At 41.7% G+C, this 19,312-nt stretch overlaps 3 protein-coding genes across 8 annotated transcripts; 2 read left to right on the plus strand and 1 right to left on the minus strand.

Moving 5' to 3' along the window:
- Nucleotides 1-6,914: 6,914 nt before the first annotated feature.
- On the plus strand, nucleotides 6,915-9,074 carry pgp (phosphoglycolate phosphatase). Its single transcript, XM_023153388.3, has 2 exons — nucleotides 6,915-7,742; nucleotides 8,041-9,074. Exons 1-2 carry the CDS (start codon nucleotides 7,148-7,150, stop codon nucleotides 8,364-8,366), a joined length of 921 nt encoding a protein of 306 aa, XP_023009156.1. The 5' UTR covers nucleotides 6,915-7,147; the 3' UTR covers nucleotides 8,367-9,074.
- Nucleotides 9,075-10,164: 1,090 nt separating this feature from the next.
- bricd5 (BRICHOS domain containing 5) lies at nucleotides 10,165-14,766 on the plus strand. 4 transcript variants are annotated; one of them, XM_076887300.1, is made up of 6 exons: nucleotides 10,165-10,311; nucleotides 10,436-11,056; nucleotides 11,258-11,395; nucleotides 11,473-11,622; nucleotides 11,715-11,822; nucleotides 14,269-14,766. In XM_076887300.1, exons 2-6 carry the CDS (start codon nucleotides 11,003-11,005, stop codon nucleotides 14,617-14,619), a joined length of 801 nt encoding a protein of 266 aa, XP_076743415.1. In that variant the 5' UTR covers nucleotides 10,165-10,311; nucleotides 10,436-11,002; the 3' UTR covers nucleotides 14,620-14,766. The 4 variants fall into 4 exon arrangements, with proteins under 4 accessions (XP_076743415.1, XP_076743416.1, XP_076743414.1 ...); XM_076887301.1 differs by having other exon boundaries at nucleotides 10,172-10,604; nucleotides 10,955-11,056; XM_004562303.4 differs by adding an exon at nucleotides 12,999-13,149 and having other exon boundaries at nucleotides 10,181-11,056; nucleotides 14,269-14,508.
- mlst8 (MTOR associated protein, LST8 homolog (S. cerevisiae)) lies at nucleotides 14,752-18,280 on the minus strand. 3 transcript variants are annotated; one of them, XM_012922157.4, is made up of 9 exons: nucleotides 18,162-18,280; nucleotides 17,836-17,983; nucleotides 16,837-16,888; nucleotides 16,584-16,746; nucleotides 16,429-16,504; nucleotides 16,173-16,325; nucleotides 15,932-16,056; nucleotides 15,684-15,847; nucleotides 14,752-15,354 (listed from the first exon to the last, which is right to left on the minus strand). In XM_012922157.4, exons 1-9 carry the CDS (start codon nucleotides 18,272-18,274, stop codon nucleotides 15,236-15,238), a joined length of 1,113 nt encoding a protein of 370 aa, XP_012777611.2. In that variant the 5' UTR covers nucleotides 18,275-18,280; the 3' UTR covers nucleotides 14,752-15,235. The 3 variants fall into 3 exon arrangements, with proteins under 3 accessions (XP_012777611.2, XP_004562358.1, XP_004562359.1); XM_004562301.5 differs by having other exon boundaries at nucleotides 18,079-18,273; XM_004562302.3 differs by lacking the exon at nucleotides 18,162-18,280 and having other exon boundaries at nucleotides 17,836-18,072.
- Between the last annotated feature and the right edge of the window lie 1,032 nt (nucleotides 18,281-19,312).

A 19,312-nucleotide genomic window follows, 5' to 3' on the forward strand; every position in this document is an offset into this window, starting at 1 on the left:
TAAGTTATGTTTGGTTAACCTTAGTTTTTATGTTATACCTGCACACATTTTTCTGGTAACATGAACATGACTTTGTTTGTACATTTTCAGCCTACACTGAACATGTGTGTTTGTCTTCTATTCAAAATCAAACATTTTAGTAGCAACTACTGTATTAAAATATGGCAGAGGTTTTACTCTGATTACACAAACTTTATGTAGGAGTAGGTTATTTGTAAATTTGACCTCTGACCTCACAGAGATACAGGATGATAGGATATGTGATATCAGAATCCACATATATTGGTATATAATCTCCTAAATGTTGCCAATGGCAGTAAGGAACATAGCTCTAAATAACATTATCATCTTTTTGACCCTCACTATCCGGTTGTTCAGTCTGACGTCACTAGCCGTGTCTGGACCTAAACTCCGCTGCAGGTCCATATATCAAACGATCACTATGGCATTACTGAGAGTTGAAAAACTGTCTGTAATGGGGACCAGGGGTTCCATTACCTGGTTGGTATTGTTAATAATAAATTGTTGGATTGGGGATTTAAAATGGGGTAATAAAGAAAACACATTAGTTCTTATGGAGTCTTTTATTAGGTTATTTGACATACAATTAAATTGACAGCTTGTAACAGAAAAGAGACAGTGGGACTGGCCATTAGTGATGGGACGTTCTGTATCGAGGCTTCGGAGCGTGTGTCGAGTAATGGAGGGGGCGTTTCCGCGAAGCGCGTATCGAGGCTTGCTTCATTTATGGGAGGAGCTGAAAATGATGACGTCCGAAGCCTCACTGCCCGGCTGTACCACGTGACTGGTTCATGAAGTGGTTCGAACTTTGCCGCGAGATATGACAGCGATATAAACCCCTCAGACTTCATTCAAAAATGTGGGTGTTTGATGGAGAGTTGCGGTTAGTGAGAGTTTGGAGACAGTTTGGAGGTTTATGAGAGAAAGTCAGGAGAGAATGGAGCCAGCTAAGAAGAGGAGGATGTCCTCCCCTGTGTGGGAACATTTTGATCTTATTCCTCCCAACAAGGTATGTGAATTTCTACAGAAGATGTATTTTCATAATACTGATGGTGCAATACAATTTATGTTGAGCTGTCTTGACTTTTGTACAAGGTGAAGTGTTTGCTATGTGCCAGGGAGCTGGGATATAACAACAACATCCATGCTTAGGCACTACAGAGCTTTGCATGAGAATAAGGGGAACACCGATTGAGGAGCAAGACCAGGTGAGCCATCAAATGCAATGATAATATAGCATGCAGTAATGTTACTAAATGATATAACAATATTATACAACTGTTATAAGTTACGTGTGTGATATTTATATTTGTGCTTTATCTTTATTGTCTTTCCTCAGGAGAACAATCTCAAATAGATGAAGACCTGGTCAGCATGGTGATTGAGGACTCCCAGCCATTTAGCATTGTGGAGGACAAAGGATTCAAAAGATTTGTTAAATCATTAAATCCTAGCTATGTTCTCCCCACTAAAAAGGTCATAAAAGCAGTGAAAATGTAGTTTTTATAGAATAAAATGTGAACGGGCAGGACTGAGGCTCAAAGCCTCAGTGTGTAGCTGTCCATACCTCAACGTTACAAAAGCACAACTACTGTCCACACCCCAACCACACCTCACCTCACAGTAAATGATCATTTCCATTTCAAGCATTTCCAAATAATCATTTCCCATACTGCCACTATAAATATACACAGTATACTGCCATCACTACAATATACATGTTTTACACACTCCTTTTGTTGTTGACATTTACAGGCTGTGTGCAAAATGCCACTCTCTTCAAATTCATGCCAGCTATTATTTTTACGTCCAGTAGGTGTCCTACTAGAGCAAATGAAGCTTCATGAAGCTTCGCGTTGGGGTGAACCAATTGGATGAAAAGCTTCAGTGCTTCATGGGGCTTCATCTGCCCATCACTACTGGCCATCCTACCTGTGTCGGAGAAGAGCCAAAGTTTAGTGATGGGACGTTCTGTATCGAGGCTTCGGAGCGTGTGTCGAGTAATGGAGGGGGCGTTTCCGCGAAGCGCGTATCGAGGCTTGCTTCATTTATGGGAGGAGCTGAAAATGATGACGTCCGAAGCCTCGCTACCCGGCTGTACCACGTGACTGGTTCATGAAGCGGTTCGAACTTTGCCGCGAGATATGACAGCGATATAAACCCCTCAGACTTCATTCAAAATGTGGGTGTTTGATGGAGAGTTGCGGTTAGAGAGAGTTTGGAGACAGTTTGGAGGTTTATGAGAGTGAGGAGAGAAAGTCAGGAGAGAATGGAGCCAGCTAAGAAGAGGAGGATGTCCTCCCCTGTGTGGGAACATTTTGATCTTATTCCTCCCAACAAGGTATGTAAATTTCTACAGAAGATGTATTTTCATGATACTGATGGTGCAATACAATTTATGTTAAGCTGTCTTGACTTTTGTACAAGGTGAAGTGTTTGCTATGTGCCAGGGAGCTGGGATATAACAACTACACCTCATCCATGCTTAGGCACTGCAGAGCTTTGCATGAGAATAAGAGGAACACCGATTGTGGAGCAAGACCAGGTGAGCCATCAAATGCAATGATAATATAGCATGCAGTAATGTTACTAAATGATATAACAATATTATACAACTGTTATAAGTTACGTATGTGACATTTATATTTGTGCTTTATTATTGTCTTTCCTCAGGAGAACAATCTCAAATAGATGAAGACCTGGTCAGCATGGTGATTGAGGACTCCCAGCCATTTAGCATTGTGGAGGACAAAGGATTCAAAAGATTTGTTAAATCATTAAATCCCAGCTATGTTCTCCCCACTAAAAAGGTCATAAAATCAGTGAAAATTTAGTTTTTACAGAATAAAATGTGAACAGGCAGGACTGAGGCTCAAAGCCTCAGTGTGTAGCTGTCCATACCTCAACGTTACAAAAGCACAACTACTGTCCACACCCCAACCACACCTCACCTCACAGTAAATGATCATTTCCATTTCAAGCATTTCCAAATAATCATTTTCCATACTGCCACTATAAATATACACAGTATACTGCCATCACTACAATATACATGTTTTACACACTCCTTTTGTTGTTGACATTTACAGGCTGTGTGCAAAATGCCACACTCTTCAAATTCATGCCAGCTATTATTTTTACGTCCAGTAGGTGTCCTGCTAGAGCAAATGAAGCTTCATGAAGCTTCGCGTTGGGGTGAACCAATTGGATGAAAAGCTTCAGTGCTTCATGGGGCTTCATCTGCCCATCACTACCAAAGTTAGAGCTGCTTGCAGTTAATCATTTATCAATAACCTAAACATATGTGAAATGAGAACTTGTAAAGGTACTCACTAGTGATGTGACGTTCTGTATCGAGGCTTCGGAGCGTGTGTCGAGTAATGGAGGGGGCGTTTCCGCGAAGCGCGTATCGAGGCTTGCTTCATTTATGGGAGGAGCTGAAAATGATGACGTCCGAAGCCTCGCTGCCCGGCTGTACCACGTGACTGGTTCATGAAGCGGTTCGAACTTTGCCGCAAATAATCATTTTCCATACTGCCAGCATAAATATACACAGTATACTGCCATCACTACACTATAGGTGTTTTACACACTCCTTTTGTTGTTGACATTTACAGGCTGTGTGCAAAATGCCACACTCTTCAAATTCATGCCAGCTATTATTTTTACGTCCAGTAGGTGTCCTGCTAGAGCAAATGAAGCTTCATGAAGCTTCGCGTTGGGGTGAACCAATTGGATGAAAAGCTTCAGTGCTTCATGGGGCTTCATCTGCCCATCACTAGTACTCACCTGTCCTGGTTGCTTCTTGCAGGATGTGGAGCAAAAGAGTAAAAGCGGCTCAATCACCTGTTTAAGAGCTCTTGGAACAGACCAGTGTGCCGGGTTAGGGAGTGTGGTTAAAGAGGGTTTTAATTTAGATAGAAATGGGTGAAGCTTATGTTATTGGTTTGTTTATAGTATGTGTTGGAAATATGTATATGTTTGTGATGTGCTTTAATGTTATTGTACGTGTGTTTGTGTGGAGGGTTATGTGTTCATTTTGATTAGTTAACCCCCATACTTGGGCTATTCCAGATGCTCACCTGAAAAGGTAGAGTATAAAAGGAAGCCATTTTGTTTAGTTGTAGTCAGTGTTTGTGCTGTTATCATGCGCCTTCTTTAATAAAGTGCCAATCCATCGATGTCTTTTACTCCAGTCTCGCGTCATGTTATTGGACAGAACCTATGACCGCCGGCCAAAACTTACACTGTCTAAAGTCTTTCATCTTTAATAAAATGATCAGCGTTCTGCTCTACCAGGTGTAACAATTGAGTTTGGCATCCAGGCATCCATGAAAACCGAATTTATGACATTTAACGGAGTTAGAAGTTAGCAGGGAGTTAGCTCGCTAGCTTCTATCTAAATACAATATAGCATGTCCTGACTGCGGGGTTTTGGAAACAAATTAAAATGTACAGCTCTGTTATCACTTCCAGCATAAATGAAGACAGAAAACTAAACAGCAGTGACGTTTGTAGGGTTACTGAAGTTGGGCTAGCTGGTATATAATGATGTGTTACGTGACCGCTAGCGACACAGCTATGTTAGCATAATATAAACAAGCTACCTTTTTTTCCACTCGATAAAAGTTAACGTGAGTGTTCTCGGTGGTCATGAACAAATGTAATCGCATGGCAGGATGCTGTAAAAACCAAACTTCAGCCAGGAGAACAACTGAGATAATCCATCCACAATACGGGGTTAGTCATTCATATACTGCTGCATGGGCTGGGCTGTAGTTACATCCTAAGGTTTTAAAAACTGAGCTTAAATAAATGATTAGCGGTAATAAAAGCCGAGGGAGGTCAACAGTGATCACTGACTGTTTTAGGAGCTTTTTGAGATCAAATAGAAGAAAATACATAACATTAAACATGTTAACAACACAAAAGCCATATTAAACGCAGACTACTTTAGACCCGGAAGTAGGATTTGTCGCGTCATCACTGAACAACCGGATAGTCTGTATGACAAGTCAGAACAAAAGGTCGGAGGTCAAATGTGGCATCAAATCCTAATGCGGTACATTCTTATGTTGACAATATACACCACACTTGTAAGAAAGTTATAAGTTAAATTATAAGGCTTTTTATAAGGTCTTTCTCTATGAAAGCAGTTAAGATCATTATGCAAATACATAGCCTCAGTATATTGGGGTCTGGAATAAAACTAGAATGAATTAAAAATGTGTAATTAATTATTTAAAAATAGAAATACAGAGCATTTTAAACTAAGTCAATGTATATTTTAATTACTTATTTATATATCTAGTGAACTATTTCCTGACATATTCAGTTATTTTGCTACTCATCAGCAGCAGTGCTGTGCATCTTGCAAATTTCGTTATCGAGTAAATTAAGAGCAGTATTGCAGATACCGATACTTTTAACCTATAAAGGGAGCTTATGTAGGGGAGAGCAGTGTGTTATTATTTATGAGCTGAATCATCGTACATTTGCCAAGTTTGGAACACATTTTCATGAACACCAACACAACAATGTTGTAAGTTTAACAACCCACAGTAATATACTAGTTAACACAGTTTTCTTGTGTATTGATACTGTGGATTTTTAGAGACCTGAAATGTAAATGTGCTGTCTTTAAAGGAGTTTGGGTCAGCTTCTGTTGTGTAAGTTTGTTATAGGCTATAAAGACTTGGAATGAAAATATTTTTTAATAAAAAACAAGATTCAATTAAATTATCAACAAAAATTGAATGGACTCTTTGGTGGCTGAAACTCACCGCGCGTGATCACTTGTAATGTAAAGACAGACATGTGACCATTCTGTATCTGCAGGTGAATCAGTGAAGCTACATAAACATTTACATTAGCATAGCTTTCCAGCCATCATGGAAAACCCGGTAAGAACACAGTGGGGGGGGGGGGGGGGGGGGTCGCTTGACATTCTAACTTTAAACCGAGGATTTTAAAAGTGTTTGGTGTAGGTTAAAGCAGTGCACCAGTAGGCTACATGTTTGACATCCACCACACAACTTTCACTGAATCACAACAACTGTGGATCGTCATTGATCGTCAGCATCCAGTGTTTTGATTTTTTTTCTTAAACTTTATTAAACCACGATACAAAGTAACATAGCAATTAAAAAAAATCAGAAGGTGGGTTAGAAAACAAATGTGTTTGCTGATTAAGTTATTCACACCATCATAAAGCGCCTGTTCTTCTCATTAAAAAAGAAAAAGAAAAAATATTTTATTACTTTAATTTTATCAAAGCGGAAGTTTGACCGGTGTTGTGCCAAAAAGTGATTGTCTGCCAAAAACTGATTTCCAATGTTTCTGTGTATTTTTTATGTGTAATATCTTTACGTATGTTCGTAAATAGACTTCGGTGAACAGGGTTTACAAAGGGGTTATATAGAGAATTAAAACAATATCTGTTTTTCAAGTATCTTTACAACTCTCTGCTATTGTACTTACATTATAACCAATCCGGTCCTTTATCCCCACTTAAAATATTTTTACAGAAATATTGTAATATTTGCTGCCATTTCTGCTGTCCTCTTGGCCAACTTACTCTTACAAAAGACATTTTTAATGTTAATGAGATTTTTTTTAACTGGATAAATAAAGGTTATATAAAAGTCACTGCCAAAAACTGATTGCGGCTTCTACCTTGTTACACGAATGTTGTTTGTGGCTCAAGATGACTTTATGTCATCCATGAGGGATGCATTTGACATATGTTTCACATATTATAGCCCAACAAGTTACTTATAGCAGTTTAAATACGAGCAATCACTTTTTGGCAAATACTGGAAATCAGTTTTTGGCAGACAATCACTTTTTGGCACAACACCGGACTTCTTAGTGTGTGGCTCCTGTCACTTTAAGCCGGTGCGGAAGTAGTCGTTGCATTGATGCAACACTCGGCGGTCAGAACGTCAGCCTGCTTCTCCGGAGCTCCTCACACAGCACACCAAAACCGGTTGTTTTGACCGGTTATTAACGGTTAACATTTACAACTCGCCTCTTTGACTCCTGACATAGCGCTACTACTTTACTTGAGTAAGTAAGCTTCCCGTTTTTACATTTCTTCACGCTCCGTTCACCGCAGTCTTCCCCGATGTCTGTGTCAAAATGCACCCGGCTGAGTGGAGCTCTGGTGAAGCAGCTACTGGACTCTGTGGACAGCATCCTGTTCGACTGCGACGGCGTCATCTGGCGGGGGGACCAGGCCATTCCCGGAGCGCCTCAAGTCATAAACCTTCTCAAGGAAAAGGGCAAGAGGGTGTTTTTCGTCACTAACAACAGCACCAAGTCCAGGAAAATGTACGCCGATAAAATGACCGCACTCGGCTTCGACGTGACGGAAGATGAAGTGTTCGGGACCGCGTACTGCTGCGCTATGTACCTGAAAACGGTCTGCGAGCTGGAGGGCAAAGTGTACCTGATAGGAAGCAACGCGATGAGGCAGGAGCTGGAGGCGGTGGGGATCCAGCAGACCGGGGTGGGACCCGACCACATCTGCGGAAAGCCGATTGACTGGGCCAACGTGACCTTGGACCCCGAGGTGAAGGCGGTGGTGGTCGGTTTCGATGAGCATTTCAGTTACATGAAATTGAACCGAGCCATGCAGTATCTGACCCAGCAGGGCTGTCTGTTTGTGGGGACCAACAGGGACACCAGGCTGCCCCTGGAAGGAGGCAAGGCCGTCGCAGGTAAACAGTTACTCTGCACTTTGTTCCATTTAACGCATTTTTAAAACCTTTTATTTGCTTTTATTTAGGCCAGATAATCCACAGAACTGTTTTCAGGGTGATGTCAGCACAAGGGATTTATTGTTCAGCCGTGTTTAACCCTAAACAGATGTTAGAACACCTGAATAGAGGCTTTTAAGTGTATTGGCAACAATTTATTTTCAATTTTTGACTTTCCTGTCAATCTGAACAGACCTGTTCTGTTGGATTAAAGAGTAAACTGTCACCTCACCTACTGACTGTCACTCTTAACCCTCAGGTACCGGCTGTCTGCTTCAGGCCGTTGAGACGGCAGCCCAGCGTGAGGCCCGGACTGTTGGGAAGCCCAACCACTTCATGTTCGACTGTGTGGCCTCCCAGTTTGGTGTGAAAGCCGACCGTTGCCTGATGGTCGGCGACCGTCTGGACACTGACATCTTGCTGGGCTCCAACTGCGGCCTGAAGACCCTTCTAACCCTCACGGGGGTCAGCACTGTGGCAGATGCCGAAGCCCATCAGAAAAGTGGCTGCCCAGAGAGGCAGGGGATGGTGCCGGATTACTATGTGGAGAGCATCGCGGACCTCCTTCCAGCTTTGCAGGGATGAGACTGAGAAACCTGCACAACACTCAGGATCCAGTGTTTTTTGTTTTGTTTTTTTCTTTTAAAAAGGGAATTTTTTTGTTTTGTGTTGTTTTCTGCTGCTTCAGTACTGTAACAGCACTTACCTGCTTGGACAGGAGACTAAAGCTATATATATCTATATTTTATTTTATCTGCTAAACCTAATTTTAATATGTTTTAAGTGATTATTAACAGCGTGAGAACAATAATCCTCAGTATTTTTTTCAATGTATTTAAGCGTTAAGTTACGCTGCAAAAATGAGTGTGTTCCTTTTCTTTTTTTAAAAAGAAGATGTCAGTGAACTATAAAGGCCCTCACCAGATATGCAATGTAACCTCTTGAGCAACTACAAGTCAAACTTTGGAAGAGAGGTGAGCACACATGAAGTGTCAACAGTTTAGTAATAAGGTTTACATCATTGTTCCAACGGACAAAAGCAGACTGAAAGGCGCTGAACTTGAGCTTTGTTTGTTCTGTATTCTAAGACCTCAACACAATGTTCCGATATCTGCATTTAGATTCAAGGGATTGTGCAAGAGTAATATTTGGATCCGTCATGTTATTTATTACTTCATAAAACAATCACATTAACATTTTAAAAAAATGTCTGACTTTCCTTAAGGGTAAGTATCATATACAAAAAACACATGTTAAACTCAAAAATAAACTATTTTTACATGATCTACCATACCCTCTGCCTGGTTCATGTTTCTTGTTTTTCAACACATTCACTGATTTCCTGATTATTACTTTTAAAGTTGTTGAAACTTCTTATTTTTGGGTGGTTTTAATTTTCATATAGAAGATACTACAGCAAAATTCATCAGCTTGATAGACTATTGACCAGGACATGTCCTTCAGTGTTCATAGTAAACACGAATTGTTTTCATGCATTTGCACAACATCTCTAAAATGCATGCACAGGGACTAGAAAGAGAGCATATTTCTCCTATCACTGGCTTGAATAATCAGGCCTTATCTTTTGTTGAAGACTTCATAGTACTGTATCACCCCAGTAGAGCACTTCACTCAGACTGGTAGCCTACTTGTGGCTATTTAGAGATAGAATAGGAGGCAGAGCCTCCAACTTCCCGTTTGGGCTCGTGAGATAGACACCCACTCTGCTTTTAAGATTAGACTTAAAACCTTTTTTGATAAAGCTTATAGTTGGGGCTGGATAAGGTGACCCTGAACCCTCCTTTAATTATGCTGCAGTGGTCTAGGCTGCTGGGGGCTCCCATGATGCACTGAGTGTTTCTTTTTCACTCAATGTGTTTATAAATCACTCTTTATTTCACCATTAGTTATTATTAATCTCTGGCTCTCTTTTGCAGTGTGTCAAACTCACAGTGTGTCAACAAAGAACACGTTTTACATGCTGTTTTTAATCTAGGCCTGAACATCAAGTCCATTTATTCTGGCCACTTGTGTGTTCTTTTTTTATTCACTTACGATTTGAATCCTGTTACTGGTTAACATATAAATACAGAAAAATATTTTTTATCATCTTTCTGCACATAGGTTTTCTGTTGTTTTTAACACTGATAATGCCTTTCCCCTTCCCTGGACAGCCATGTAAATTCAATTGTGCATTCTTTTAATGATCACTGTTTTAAATAAGGTAGCTCCTTTTAAAACCAGAAATGCCCCCTCTGCTAAATCCTTACCCTGGATGAGTAACAGTATTAATAATTGATAGCATTCAACAGTGGAACATTTGGACCAGGCAGACGGTGCGGTAGATGCCTTGATTATTATAATTTACTGCCTTGGCTGACAGCTGGTGTCATTAGTCACAATCTCTGTTCAGTGAGGATTGTGCACAGCTGATATAGATAGACTCCTTTACTCCTGAACCTAACTCCTGTGGATGCTGTTCATACCTTTGAAAAGAAACTCAAGAACCACCTGTGATGGCATGCCTTTAGTTAGTTGTATCTGTTTGTAGCATTTTAGTTGTTGTATCTTATTCTGTAAATCACTTTGTGACCTTGCTTCCTGTAAAGCTCTATATAAACAAACCTTACATACTTACTTCCTCGTTGCTTTAGGTTTAGAGCTTCTCTCAAAGTCCTCAGTCACCTTGAGCTGTCATCGGCTGGATGCAGCACCAGCGGCAGCATATCACCCCTCACCTGACGAGAGAGGCTTCCCAGCCCGTGCCTGCCTTACCTCTTTGTCCATTGTTTGGACTGTTGGGGAGAAGCCAGTTCCTCTCGTGTAAGTGTATGTTGGAGCAAGGGGGAAAAGGAGTGGGGGGACAGGGGCAATAAAGAGATGGATCATGTTAAAGAGGCGTATTAAGCCACATTAGAGAAGACATAAAAAAAAAAAATGAAGGTAATTTCTGGAAGGCAAAACTTGGAAATTGAGTTTGGCGAGGTTAGGAAGTTTTGGGTGAAGCGTGACTTTTTTTCCCCGGTTTTTGGGGGGAGGGAATCTGTGAGACCTGAGGAGGGGATGAGGGGAGGGGGAGGTGTGAGGTTTGTGAGGACAAAGAAAAGAGAAGCCGCTCAGGTGTGCCGAGTCTCAGTCCAGTGCTGGTCATGACCACCGCTCCATGCCGGTAGCTACGAGAAGGGAGCAGACCGAGTGAGGAGCCGCCAAGGGACACAGCGATGGTGAGGTGCTGGAAGCGTTCAGAAAACTGCCTGGAGGAAGAAGAGTGCACGGTAAGCGCGTTACAGACAAGATGGAAGATTTGAAATAGCTGGGGTATGTTGGTTACTTACAGACCCCACTTTTGTTGTATTACAAGTTTACAAGTTTATTGCTGGGTGGGTTCCTGTTCTGCCACAGCCTGGGATTTAAATACCCCAAATAACCATCCAATAGGTTTTTTTAAAGCCTGTTGCTGGTTCATGTGTTCTCAGGATGGGGGCCCTGAGGAGTCCCCTTTGTTCCACTTCCCGCACAAGGCATTCTGGGTCAGCCTCTCAGCCTGCCTGCTCCTGGCCATCCTCGCCCTGGGTTTGACGGGGCACTTCGGGAGGTCTCAGCCTCACACTCAGGTATGACACACACCTTCCCTTATCATGCCCTGGTTTACATTTTCCAACTTCTGATTTACAAATCTCTGTTTTTTCAGCCTTTGCAGACTGTGAGGTTCACTGTTTCAGATCAGACTGGCGCGCTTATCAACCAGTCAGCAGTTGTTGACCAGCAGAATGACTTGGTGACCTTCTCTGTGACCTCGTCGCTGAATCAGACGTCCACTGTGCTCTTTGATATAAAACATGTATGTCCAGATGACTTGAATTACTCTGAATAATTAGAAAAAAGGGGGAACATCTGCGAGTTATGATGGGTAAATGTGTTTCTGTGTTTCAGAGTCTGATCTGCTACAAGCCCGTCAGCCAGGAGAGCTGCTTCCTGAGAAAGATGGAGCAGTCAGACTACAAGAATGTGAACTCCGTCCTCCACGAGTCGGCACGCAAGGTAGCGGGCAGGGGATATGTTACATAATATGGTCTTCCCCACTGCATTACTGCATTACGAGAGACATCAAAGTGCACCAGGCATATTAAGAAAAAGTTGCCCTTTTAGCTCTGCCAGGTGTTTCTAAGGTAGCAGCCGCACTAATGTGTGAACTGGCATTTCAGTGCACTGCACCACTGAGCCAGGACTTGGTGGTTTTGCATGACTTTGTTGGGTACGCCGCACAAAGAGAGAGGTGAAGTGTACAGCGCCTTGAAGAGCCTCATAGTCTGTCTCTGTTACTCCGATGGCTGAATTCCTCAGCACATCTGATCCCTTCAGCCCCCTCGGCGTGCCCGAGGATATTCTTACAGGAGGTTACGGCAGCGAGCCCGAGCCCTGGCCTGGGCACAATGGCCGCTCTGTGTGAGGGCTTTTCAACTTTTAAGGCGCTTCTTTTTGGATTAAAATACAGGTTGATGCATTAAAGGGCCAGCGTGTATCTGCTTGTTGACAAATGCCTGGATCTTGAACACTGACATCCAGTCTTTAAAAAGTTTTCATCTGTGTCATTATCTGATTCTTAATTATGAATTGACAATATGATCAGGTGAATGGTGCTGGCCCTGGCTGAATGGAGACCTTGAGATGAGTTGTGGGACCTTGGAGGTAAACTGAGAGGGACTTCTTATCATCTTTTTACACAATACCCAAGTTCCTCGTCTCAGAAGCTGCTTTTCTGTGATCCTGTCTCATGGTGTCACATATCTCATACAGGCTCTGTGTATTCAAACGTAGCTGCTGTAGCCATTTAATCTATGACATTGGGGCTAGCAGACGTGGCTTGTTTGTGCTGAGGCACAATGGTCTTATTGGTTCTTTTTAACAGAAAAGGAAAACTGGTTGCTGTGTGAGCTACTCGAGCACAACAGGACTTTAAGCGGTTTGTTATCAGAGCCAATCAGAGTTGTAAGAGGCGCAATTACGCACAGTGTTTGGGGTGAATGCGAGCACAAATTCAAAGTTGGCCTCATCAGTGCAGATATCAGGCTAATAGGAGCTCAAGTTTCCATCTTTTTTTCTCGCTTTTTCTCCTTTATGAGTTTAATATGATTCCTCACAGTAATTAAAATACTTTCCGCTGAAAATAAGAACTCTTTGTTGTGGATATTGATACTGCGGTGCTGTCCTCGGCAGAGCCAGTTCCAGCTGTCTGGGAATGAGACCCAGAGGCAGATGGAGTTCCTGGGAGTCCTGGCAGCCAGTCAGGTGAATGTGTCCTCGCTGGAGGAGCCTCTCCAGGCCCTGTGTCAGGACAGGTCGGTCCACTGGACCAGGAGGACCGAGGGTGAGGGGGCTGCTTTGGCTCAAACGTCAAATGTTGAGTTAAAAAAGGTTTACAATTATTCTGATAAGGTTTAGAAAACAAAGTTAAACTAGTGAAAAAACAAAGCTGATATATTTTGAATTTTACCTGTTGTCAACAAATCCTCATGTTTTCACTGTGTGACATCTTTTTGCATTATTAGAGGTGGGATATCAATAGTATCAGTATCAATACATCCAAATATCAATAGTATCGATACCAGCTTTAGTATCGGTACTGGATTGATACTTTGTTTCTATCCTATCCTCTATCCTCTCAGTATGTAGCTCACTGAATTGTGGTGAGAAAAGTATTTTTTGGGGATATGAAAGAATATACCTCAAACATGCACCATGAAAAATGTCTGAACCGGTTTGTGTTGACTGTCACACACAGCAACAACAGAAGGTGACCTAAAGTGCTTTAGGAACAGGTACATTTCAAAATACATGACCACGCTCTGGATTTTTGATGAAATGTGTCTTTATTTGGAACAAATAAAAACTGGTTTCACAAGCGCTTCAGATTCGGCTTAAAAAGCAATTTCTGATGCTGTTTGACAAAGCTGCACCAAAGAGCACCGCGGCGTCTTCTACTCTGATGATGATCCCCTTAAATATTCAGAAAACAGTGGAATTTTCTATAACCACCCCAGAACTGTTCCCTACTAGTTTCATAGACTCATTTATGAATCGATTCTTTTTTCCAGACACCTGAGTCACAAATTGGGAGAACAGAACAGAAATTATGCTGAAGTTTTCACACAAGGGCTCATTTGTCAGGGTCACCGGAGCCTGCGCGCAGAGAGGTTTTTCAATTAGCCCTGCGGCCGCTCCTCAACGCTGCAGCGTGTCAGGCTGAAACCTGATTCGTGGCCTAATGTGACCTTTCCACGGGGTGAAAGTCTTTTTATGTACTTTACTGTGTGCTCCCTCAACAGCATGTACGTGAGCCCATTCTGAACACCAAACTAAATCTGGCTGCTTTTAAACCATGAATGATTCATGCAAATGACTGCATTTCTAAATGATTTGTTTTCAAGTGACACTTGAATCTAAATTTGTATTTTTTAATGAGTCACATGACCTCTCATTTTCTCAGGCCCAGGCAAACAGAGGTTGGTCTACTTCTGCATCGACATCTGCTTCCCCAGCAACATCTGCGTGTCCGTGTGCTTCTACTACCTTCCAGAGTGACTCTGCATTCTCTCTCGATCCTCCCGGCAAAAGATCAGGGAAACAAAGTTGTCCTTTTTTTTTTTTTTTGGCTCCCTCTTCAAGAACAAAAGCAAGCTTTGACTGTTTCCTTTGTGCCATACAGCCACCAGTAAACCATTTTCTTCCTTCCGAGAAAGAATTGAGCTGGAGACGGGCTGTCACAGTTATCGCCAAATCCCCATCATCACTCTCTTCATGTATAATACCCTCTCTGGTGGCACGCTTCAGAGATTAAAGAAGAAAGAACCCCCGCTCCCCCTTTTGTGTTGTAAATGCCTCTAACTGTATGTCCTGTAACGGACTGCTGTGTGTAACCGTTCCTGTTACAACGTGACTGTTTTGTTCTGAGAATAAAAGACACAACCTGTTGGGTATAAAGACATTTCTGTACACCATTTATTCAGCAGTCCTCCTCCACATGACGAAGAACAGAACAGCTATTCAAATAAATCATACATAGCACATGTAAGAGATTAAACAAGTCTGCTGCACACACAAAGCACCTGCGATTAATGTGGTCTTTTTTACAATAAATACAGCGCTCTGTAAAAACAGAGTTTTGCAATTTGAATAAAAAAAAAAACAAACTATTATGTCTGCCTCGTCATTGACAGATTTCTTTCTGTACGTCTGTGGAAACAAAATAGGTCCATTAAAACAGATTTTAGCTTTACAGATTTTTATTTTGGCTGTGTCGCTCGGCATATGTGCCAGAGATGGCCACTGTGCCCGCTTCCCCGAGTCGATTGTTGTACTGGCGCTGACATACGCGACATGAGTGGCATCCTCATAAGAGTCTTTAGTTCCTGTCTGTCAACCTATTATCTCTTCCTTCTGCTTCCTCCTCCTTCTCAGCCGAGCACGCTGTCATTAAAGGCCAGACACACCACGGCCTTCTGGTGGCCGCTGTATTCCCTTTTGATCTCACCAGTTTCCACGCACCACAGGCGAGCCAGGTTGTCTGAGGAGGCTGTGGAGTGAGTGAAAAAGTAGAATTAAAACAAAGCAATGTCTAGCCTTACATGAAAGTGTCTAAAAGTTAAAAAAAAAAATCATAATCTGAGAACAAACTTACAGCCATGTTTAAACCATTTTAAACCCCTTTTACATAATTCCAGATGTAATGGCAGGGCAGGGGTTAGTATGACAAATGAGGACAAAATCAGAAATGAGACGTCCTTTTTATCTTAAAAACAGCCACATTTCAAATCTGCAGCCCTCAGATAGACTGCAATGTTTTACTTTAACAACTCTTATTCAGTTTAGAGATCTGGTGTTGCTGTGTGCTGCTGTATGGACCTGTAACAATATACTGCGAGTCTCCGGAGAAGGCGCAGTCCCACATCCAGCCTCTGGATGTTTCTCCCGGATTATTGCTCTTGATGCTGAGCTCCGTCATCAGTGAGAAATTGGACGTCCTCCAGATCTTACACGTCTGGTCTGCCGAGCAGGTGGCCAGCAGCCTGGAAGCGACGACGAATGCAAAATGTCAAGTCGTATTTTCGGTGGGGAAATGAGGGGTAAATGGGAGAAAAAGGTTCACTCACGTGGAATCGGGGCTGAACTTGCAGCGGAGGGAATAGCGTTTGTGTGCAGGGATCTTGGTCTTGGGAATGAGCTGAGTCACTTCATCCCCGATGCCTCCAGCGAGGTTCCACACATAACAGTTTCCCTGTAAAAGACAGCCGGGGGACGGACGGACAAGGTTTTCATTAATATAACATGCTATAAAAGAGTGAATGTATTATCCTGCGCCACATGTTCTGCAGATTCTTTTAGGCAACTGACCGAGCTGTTGACTGCTGCCATGTAACTCGCATCTGGGTCAATGTGAACTGAATTGATTGAGACCTCCGGCTCTGGAATCAGCTGCTCATTATGGTCTGTCTTCAGATCCCAGATATGGATCACTCCACTCTGGTCTCCAACTATCAACTCTGCCTAAAAAAACATAATGAAATCTTCGGCATTAAGTGCAAATGGGCCAGATAGTAACCAAGAGTACAGCCTCACCTGATTCATCTGTGTGTACTGAGTGTCTCACCTGGTTAGGATGCAAGCACACGCAGTTGATTGGAGCGTTTACTTGGAAGATCCTCTGACACTGCAGATTTCTTGACCTACAAGGCAGGGCAGGGATCAGAGTTTAGTTTGCTGATCATTAAATAAACAAAGACCAGTGAGCTTGTCCTTCAGTACCTCAGATCCCATATGCGAGCCATGCAGTCCTCTCCTCCTGTGTACATCCAGCGTCCATCTTCGTGGAAGCCCACAGATGTGATGTTCTTGCTAACTCCATCGTAATTGATGACCGGGTTGGGGTTGTTGGAGTTCAAGTCGTACATGCGGATATGCTGATAACCTTGAAAGCACAATGCAAACATTACTATGAAGCAAAGTAACATTAAGGTGAGAAATGAGAAAAAGGATTGTGGGGAAAATTGTAACCAACCTGCAGCTGCAATCATACTTCTGTCAGGTGTGACCTCGAGGGAATTTACTTGCTGAGAGTAAATGTTAAGGAAGTGGACAATGTAGGTTGCTGCAATAATATTTTACAGCTCATCAAATTTAAAGGTCAGGGTACTACTGTCAGGTGAACAGATGACATCAGAACGGAGTCTCTGTGGACTATGATGTTCACAGACAAGGTTGTGATCTGTAGTTAAATAAGTGGAAGAGTGTCTGGAGAGAGGAAGAATGAAAGTCAGCAGAAGCAAAACAGAATACATGTGTGAATGAGAGAGAGACAGCCATAACAGTGAAGGTAGCTGAGTTTAGATACCTGAAGTCAACCAACTAAAGTAAAAGACAGTCCACAAGAGATGACAAAGAGTGAGCAGGCAGGCTGGAGAATGTGGGAATGAGTGTCAGAAGGTGGCAAGAGTGAAAGTGAAGGTTTATAAGATGGTAGTAAGACCTGCTATGATGTGTGGTTTAGTGATGGTGACACTGACAAAAAGACATGAGACAGAGCTGGATGTGGCAGAAATGAAGATTTCAAGATTCATTCGGAGTAAAGACAGCGGTTTGGAGACAGGTTAGAGGCAAGGCTGAAATGGTTTGGACATATGCAGAAGAGAGATAGTGTAAAGGAGACCTGTGTAGTGTGAATATGGAGCTGCCAGGCAGGAGGAAAACAAGAAGACCACAGAAGAGATTCTTGGACATGCAGAGGGTTGGTGTGACAAAACAGGAGGCCAGGGACAATGTGAGATGAAGGCAATTAACCCACTGTGGCAAACCCTAAAGGGTTTATAGAAGATCTATAAACACAGAACTAAAACAAAAGCACTTTTTGCGTTCACGTGGATTTTTGTGAGAAGCTATAGATAACATCTGATTAACTTTGAACTTAAAACCTGAGATTTATAAATGGTCATAACCTATAATTATTCAAATATGACAGTACACATTCTGCGTAAGCCTCCATATATCAGGGTAAGGATACTGAGTCCTGGTGCTGGACCGTCCTGGTGCAGATCCCGCTGTGGGCCTGCCAGAAGCGGACAGTGTGGTCGTATCCAGCCGTGGCCAGAATGACCGGGTCGCTACCCACCGTCCCCTGATTCACATTCATGACGAACTCCTGGCGGATACTGCAGGGAAATTCAATTTGCAACAATTAAAGTAAAATACAAAACACAGCTAAAGCACAAAAAACGGTTAAACTGTTAACGTATCATAAGCTAACCTTAGCAAAAGAGGCTAGCCAAACTTATAAGCTGTGCAATAAACAATAAACGCTTCTAGTATGAAACCATTAGATCCCTTAACTGTAACAACACAGCAATAAAATTAAAAGGACAAATTTCTTTAGTTCCCTTTGTTGTTGTTAGTGTTGAAGTCAACCAAGAAGTACGTCTCTTTAACTCGTCCCTTAGAAACATAATAGTGTTTCAAGAGTTCCGGTTTAATCACTAGATCAGTATTGCCCTCTGCTGGTGTGTCCACGAGGAATAGACATGCTGCAATTAAATACAATGATTTTCAAAGAAGTGTACACCAATAATTCATAATATTAATTATGACTAAGCGGATCTCATTATGTAATGTTGCAACATCTTTTAATTTCAGCTTTATCAGCATCGTCTGGAAAGTTGCTTGTGTCAATATGGTGACATCTCAGTCCTAATACTCGGTACTAAACTAAAAGAAAGTAAATAATAGAAAGTTGAAAAATGCCATTGAGTCAATAGGATTTAAGATGATCGCTTCTATCACTGTGTTATTCTAAGTACTACTAAACTTTTCGTACATTTCAAATGGCAAGGGTTGAATAGAAACATAGCTGGATGTATAGAAACGTGCCAATATGGATACACGATTGTTGCTTAACTAGTAAGGGTTTTTTTCGGTTTATAAAAAATTACACTCCAACCTCGTGACATCATCCTCTGTATGTCCAACCAGTTTCTAGAACCGCTCAGAAAACCCTCACAAATACTGTACTCTGTACCACAATCAACAATAGCTGTAACAGGTATTAACTACACATCTAGTATCAACTTGACAGTTATGAAAGACTCATTATTAACAATGTAAAAACCAAAATGAAACAAAAACTATTGCAAAATGATATAAAACTAAAGACATTATAAATCAAAAATCGTCATGGTATATTGTCATATGATCTACCGTCTGGAATGCATTGATGTACAAAATATAAAATTATTAAGATTGAATTAAGATTGATCATTATCTAAAAATAAAAAAACAAACAACAACATAAAAACTCAGGTAATTAAAAAAAATAAACATGAGGCACAATCAACATGCTTACTATTTGTTTTTGTCCTAGTTTAGTATTTATTCCTAATTTTTGCGTCAATTTTTGGTGTTTCTTTGGGGCAGATCTGGTTAGAAAAGTGTTGCCAGTTAAGCAACATTTTGTACAAAAAGTTTAGGTGCTGTAAACTTAAGCTTCA

Source organism: Maylandia zebra, linkage group LG8 (assembly GCF_041146795.1).
Source record: "Maylandia zebra isolate NMK-2024a linkage group LG8, Mzebra_GT3a, whole genome shotgun sequence".
Lineage (NCBI taxonomy): Eukaryota > Metazoa > Chordata > Actinopteri > Cichliformes > Cichlidae > Maylandia > Maylandia zebra.